This window comes from Sphaerodactylus townsendi, linkage group LG06 (genome assembly GCF_021028975.2).
Source record: "Sphaerodactylus townsendi isolate TG3544 linkage group LG06, MPM_Stown_v2.3, whole genome shotgun sequence".
NCBI classification, from domain to species: Eukaryota; Metazoa; Chordata; class Lepidosauria; order Squamata; family Sphaerodactylidae; genus Sphaerodactylus; species Sphaerodactylus townsendi.
In genome coordinates, this window is record NC_059430.1 from 93,983,712 (window position 1) to 93,990,361 (window position 6,650).

The window sequence follows — 6,650 nt, forward strand, 5'->3', positions numbered from 1 at the left end:
AATCTTGCTTTTAAAAATTCTCAGGTTTTCAAAGGGGAAAATTTGACTTCTTTCTTAACAAATCTTGACATAAAATACTGCGGGATCCCAAAAAATTAACATCAGCATTCCAGGCAAAAAAAGATACCAATTAAGGCTTGTTTTCAACTCTTATTCCAGCATACTTTAAATTTCTCACTGAGTTGGTGGACGCAGATGAGTTTGAACTTATATCTCAACTTGAAACACTACCCAAATTTCAACTAAGTTTAAAGCACAGGGAGCTGGGTTACCAGCATGTGTTTGTTACTTGACTGATTAATGGGTTGCATGTGAATGTGCCACTGCAGATCAAGCATCACAGAACTTTCAGATCCATTAACACATCCCCTGAAACAGAACATTTCCTCTGCACTCAGTTCACACTTGGCTAACAATTATCAGGTAGGAAGCCTGACACACATTCATGTGTGAACTGGCCCTTTAAAGAACTGACTGTATTTCAAGGTTAAGACTATACTATTTTCCACTGAAACATGACAGTAGAATTGTATATTCATCCGCCAGATACTGGTTCTTCTTTGTTCTAGAATACCCCGCTTGGGTCCTAGTGCCTACCTAGTTGTGTCCTCAAGCTACTAGGACCCAAGTGGAGCATTCTAGAACGAAGAAGGGCCAGCATCTAGCAGATGAATATACAATTCTACTGTCATCTTTTGGTGGAACAGAGTACTACTTAAAATAAATCACCACCAACACCACAACAGCATGATTCACTGGGGCTACAGTGTTGGTGAAAAAGTTGAAGATAAAAAATGATGAGCTGATTTGACTAGATCTGTTTTTTTAATGCCAAGCTTATGGGGCAACCCCTGAAATTTCCAGACATTATAATTTTTCATCAGATAAATGGAGCAGTGATTTAGAGGGAGGGAGGGAGGGAGGGAGGAATGATCACAGAAATCCTTCCTCTTCTGTTCGTGATTTCAGCGTGGTGTAGTGGTTAAGGGCAGCAGTGGTTAAGAGCAGACTCTAATATGGAGAACTGGGTTTGATTCCCCACTCCTTAACGTGAAGCCTGCTGAGTGACTTGGCCCAGTCACAGTTCTCTTAAAACTCTCTCAGCCCCACTTTGGGGGAGGGTAGTCTATAAATGAAATGAATAAACACATACATACATGCCTCCCTCACAAGGTGACTACTGTGGGTAGAGTAAACGAAAGCAGTTGTAAGCTGCGTTATGTCTCCTTAAGGTAGAGGAAAGAGGGGTATAAAAGCCCACTCTTCTTCAAATGAAGGAACTAATTCTGTTCACTCATACCAGTTTGCTGGTTTCAGTAGTCTTTTAAAAGTCATCATTCCCTCTCTGTGTTTGGTCACTCCAAACCCCTATGCTTCCCAATTCAGAATGTCTCTTGCAGGGATATTTCATTCTACACAACAGCATTTTATGCTTTACCCCAGGGGTCTGCAAACTATGGCCCCAGAGCTAAATTTGGCTCTTTAAGAAAAGACAATAAAATCTTCAAGGTAAGGTCTATTGAAGGGATAGGTGAAATACTAGAATAATCAAGCATATGAAGAAAAGAGTTTTAAGGGGATAAAGAGCTTCTTACAGGAAGGAAAACAACAGTGGAGAACAGGTAGCAGGAATCCAAACGAAAACCATGCATCACTGCACTAAATCACGCTGGTGTGCTCCAAAGTATATTACTTACTGAGAGACTTTGAGTGGGCCACTTCCTATACTCTTTTCAATAAAAAACCTAAGTACCGTAGAATTATAACTTCACTCACCATGTGCTGGACCATCTTTGTTTTAGAATGCTTGGCTTGTGCCCTAGTGCCCACCTAGTTCTGTCAGGACCAATGAGGAGCATTTCAGAACAAAGACCGTCCAGCACATGGCAGATGAAGTTACAATTCTACTCAGTTCTTTGGTTCCGGTTCCGGTGATGAGCGTAAGCCCGTATGCTCTTTTACTCCTACTCAGTTCTTTTTGTTGAAAAAGGGTATAATAATGGTAGTAGAAACCTTACGGATTATTAACTGGCAAGTTATCAATAATGTTAAGATATACATTTCCAGTTATGCAAACAGGCTGTCTTATAATGGCTCTTTTGTGGATCTGGTGCTGAGAATATGAACGTAGTTTGGCTCTTTAACTGTGAAAGATGGCAGATCCATGTGGGTTCCAAACCTAAAAAATACAGTCTAGAACACATTTTTATGGATGAAAGAATTTCTCAAAGGGTTAGATGTTTGTCTGAGCTTCTAGAAACATAAAGTTGTCAATGACAATCATAGGTTCTGAGCAGTTTATGAAATATACAGCCCTCTTTAAAACCAAATACATCTAATATCACAATTTAGAATCCATAATATCACATCACTGACTTTTTTTCTGCTTTTCCTAGTTGATTTCAAAAATTAATTTATATTATAGACATATGTATGGTTTTATGTGTGATGTACATAAGTATTTATACATCCAAGGTATATTGGAATATATCCTACTAGTTGGCACAGTCAAGTCTGAAGCCTTTCTCCAGCCTAAGGAACTTTGTTCTGACTAAGTAGCTGTCCCTTAAATTGAGAGAAATCGCTTTAGGCTGGAAGAAGGCTTCAGTCTTGGCTATGTGGAGTGGTGCTTAAAGGCCACATATAACGCTGATTGGACCAATGCAAAAAAACCTGGAAAATATGCCCATCTTAAAGAGACAAAAATGATAATGAAATGGTGTAAAAATGAAGGACTGCAGGCTGATTTATGCAAGGGGGAAGTGAACCTCTATGATAGGACAATGAGAGAGCACACAATGTTCACGTAAGAACATGCAAAATACACAGAAGATAAAAGTCTTTACAGAGCTAAGATGTGCCAGGGCACAAATCTCAAAACTGCCATCTCCAGCTTGGTTCCCCTTACATGCCTAGAAATACATGAACTGGCTATGGCTACTTAACATTCAGAAAGAAGCACTCTGCATAATTTTAGAGGCATTCTTCTACTGGCCCATTCCACAATGGAGCCCCTGCATTGGAAAATAGTTAAATCTTAAAAATATCCAAATTAAACCCTGGACATTTTTGGGAAGAAGCAGAAATTATATTCACATAGGGCTATGCAGACATATTTTTACATGACAGTCATACTGGAAGTCTAAATAATAAGACTTTCAAGACCTCCCAGCTTCTGAGTATAAAAATTCTATGGGACTTGCATCTTTTATTTGCTGATTCTTCTGTTTTGCTCATTGCACAATCACCTCCCCACCTAAACCTTTTAGATACAAAGCACTAACTGCAAATGGACATTTTAGTGCTCGAGGTAGAAAATCAAAATAATACCTCACACAGTCTAATTAACACTGGACGTAATTGACAGCAAGTATTCTCTTGGGCAAGCCTCACTGAAGCATATGCTGTTGCACACCTCCTGTTGAGAAGGCGTGGGCATGAGAATCGCCCAGTTGATCACACCTATAGGTCACATCTACCTACCACCCACCATGCCACCCCAAAATCTGCCTCTAGAGAGGGGCTGCCTCACTTTGCCCTGTGGTAAGGTCAGATAAGACAAAAGCATCCCACTTACTTCTCATAGTCTGTATTATCCTTGTCGCACCGTTGGTCCTTGTGCTTCTCCCAGTCTTTGCCATGCTTGCACGTGGTTAACGAAATGATGTCCTTGCCATTGTGGATATGGTGCAACGCATTCCTGGTATCGGAGCCAATGCCAGTCAGGTACCTTTTCCCTTTGAAAACCAAAAGATACTTTTTCTTTGGTGGGAGAGAGGTCTTATGCAGCCAGCCTCTCTCCCCTCCTTTCTGGGGATGGTCCTTGGAAAATAAAGGGATGGAGATGTCAAAGCCTGGGCGGAAGTTCTCGATATAAAAGCTTGCCTTCGCAAGGATAGCCTGGCCAATGTCAAAGCCCAGATCTTCGGTATAGTTAGGCCAGGTCCCGGAATAAAGGTTAAAGATCAGGTGGTTCCGCCCATCATTCCAGAGATGGAAGCCTTGGATTTTTTCATTGATGTTGTGCACATACTGGATGGAGAGATGATCCCGATCGAGCGTGTCAGTATTCAGGACAAAGAGGCAGGCTTCTTCAGGATTGGTCGTGTAATATTGTGACTCTTCGAGAGAGGTGATGATTTTGAGGTAACTTTCCGACACAGGGTCCCCACTTTCCGTAGGGTAGACAAAAACTTTGAACCCACGTTCCCTGCACTTGGAAAAGTCGAAGCAGGTCTCCATGCGGCACCCGCTGTACTTGTAGATGTTTCGCCTCAACTCTCGGCGAGCTTTGGGGGATTGGTCATAGTGGTCTCCATTGTCCCTCAGGAGCTCTTCAGGATCTGCAAAGGTCTTCAAGAGAAACCCATCAGCCCAGCGGGGCCAGCTCCTGGGGGCTCCAGATTTCTTGATGAACGCGAGGCGTCTCAGCTGGTCTCCTCCAAAGAAAAAAAGCAGAAGCCACGTGGCAAAGAAAGTCATGAAAATGTATTTTTTCCTGGCCGGCATAGGGTCATACAGAACCCTACCTCCTTAGCTAAAAAAGGATGCCAGCACGGTCCAGTACAGAGATCTAGAAACTGAATTCACTCAAGAAGGCTTCAAATTCCAAATTAAACCCTCCAGAGATCAGCAGAAGCCAGATCTCCTAAGTGGAGAAGTGTATCCATCTGTCCACAGAATTCATTTCTTACAAGGTCCGAGAAGATGCCTGTAACCTTTCCCATTTCTTCTCCATCATGCAATAGGCACAAGATCACCCTGGCTTGCCTGCCCCTCCTGCTTTTTAAGTTCTGCTCAGAGTTTTAATAGCAAGGTTTCTTACAGGAACATCAATTTTTTTCAGCTGGGAGGCGGCTTTGGTTACCTTGGTGTTGTTCGATCCTGGCAAAGGGCACAGCAAAGCGATTGTGGGTGCCCACTTATCCACACTGAGCTGGGATTAATTTTTCCTCCCGCAACTTCCTGGTGTGCTTGTGATTTTTTTAATCCCCAAAGAGGCTGTCCTGTTTATCCTCTCTTTTAGATTAAATCGCATCCTGTGGCATTTTCTCAGCTCCTTGACCCAGCCAGCGGTTGATTGTGTATTTTAAATTCCAATTTGTTCCAGTCCAGCTTCCCCCTCCCCCCTGTAGGGAGCTTACACTCTCCTGCTCTCAGCAAAGGAACTTCTTTCTCAACATTTGCCCCAGAGGTATCAGCCTCTCCCCACAGCTGCCCCACTCTTGTTGCTGTGTACAGGGATCCCCTGCAAGGGCCACGTCTCCTCCTGCCACAAGCAAACCGTGCTGATTTTCAGGTGACCTGCCAATGAAAGGGGAGGGGGAGAGAAAGGGGAGTTTGTCCCGGAAACTTTCTCCACCCTTACCAGCTTTCTTTTTCAGCTGCTCAACTTCCTTTGGGAAGGTCTTGGGAAAACTAAGCCGAGTTCAGGTAAATTAACTGCCTTCTTTTCCTTGCCCCTCCGTATCTCCTTTCAATCTCCGACGGAATTATTTCTGCCCTGCTCGATCCACCTGCCGCTCCTTCTCCTCCCGAGTCGAGATGTCAGAAAAACGGGATCCGCCGCTCTTCGCGCCCTGCGTAAACAAGTCCTTCCACTTCGGGGCGCGGGGAGCCCATCGGCACCAAAGAGGGAGCCCCAACCGAGCCCGCGGGGCCAGCCTGCGCCAGGCTCCCCAGCCAGCAGCCCTGCGCACCTCTTTCCCGCGGAACTGCCCGGCTGGCTAGCCCATCATTCATGCCGTGTCCCTTGCCGGAGCCCGTCAATGAGACAGCCCACCACAGCCAGCATCCTGCTCCTCCGCCCTGGATCTCTGCTAGATCGATCCGTCTCTCTGTTTTATCGATCTAGTCTATCTGATCGGATCTCCTCCCAGCCATTCAATCCCAGCCCGCTGTCCTCCTCGGCCTCCCGACTAGCATCTGTTACTTCCACTCGGCGTTGCGAACCCACCTCCACAATATTCCGTCCGGGCCCCGCCCCCTTCGCTGCCGATTGGCTCTCTGCTTCCCCAAAAGGCGCGGCTGCTCCATAACCCTTTCCTAACCGGAGGAAAATCGGCGGTGGAGGGAGAGGCTTCCTGGAAAAGACTTATGATTGGCTACTGCCCAGGAATTCTGTGGGGCTCCCCAAGAGGTGCTTTTGCCGGTCCACGTGGTCAGTGACTAGAGTTTTTCATGAGGAAATAGTTTAAGGTTTCGGGGCATAGGAAGGAAGGATTCGCGCCGCGCCCCCTCCCGCTTAGAGGATTTGCATAGAACCGGGATATATGTTCATTTCCAAACGTGGCTTAAAGTGGCTCTGGGATTTTGGAGTCCGGGGAAATCAGCTAGCCCTGCAGCGCCCTAAATTTATTCTGCTGTTGTGTCGATACACAAATGTTACGAAAAAAAGAGCGAAGATTCCTCATTAGTTCTGGCTGCCAATCTATGCTTACAAATCTTAAAGCAAGGCTCATTGGAATCGGAGGTGCAGAGGAAGCTCAGGTAGGAGTGTTTTGTGGTTTCCGGGCTGTATGGCCGTGTTCTAACCATACAGCCCGGAAACCACACAACACCTCAGTGATTCCGGCCGTGAAAGCCTTCGACAAAGCTTAGCTAGGGTTGATCACAACATTTTGGCCAGCCGCAAAACTGTCCTGTGGTGG

The 6,650-nt window shown here is 45.2% G+C and overlaps 1 protein-coding gene across 1 annotated transcript in view; it reads right to left on the minus strand.

Annotated features, from left to right (window-relative positions):
* Positions 1-5,944, minus strand: part of EXTL1 (exostosin like glycosyltransferase 1) — a 72,342-nt gene extending 66,398 nt beyond the window's left edge. The window contains exon 1 of the mRNA XM_048500844.1: positions 3,578-5,944. Coding sequence (XP_048356801.1) covers positions 3,578-4,509 — 932 coding nt within the window. The 5' untranslated portion in view covers positions 4,510-5,944. The remainder of the gene's footprint in view (positions 1-3,577) is intronic.
* Between the last annotated feature and the right edge of the window lie 706 nt (positions 5,945-6,650).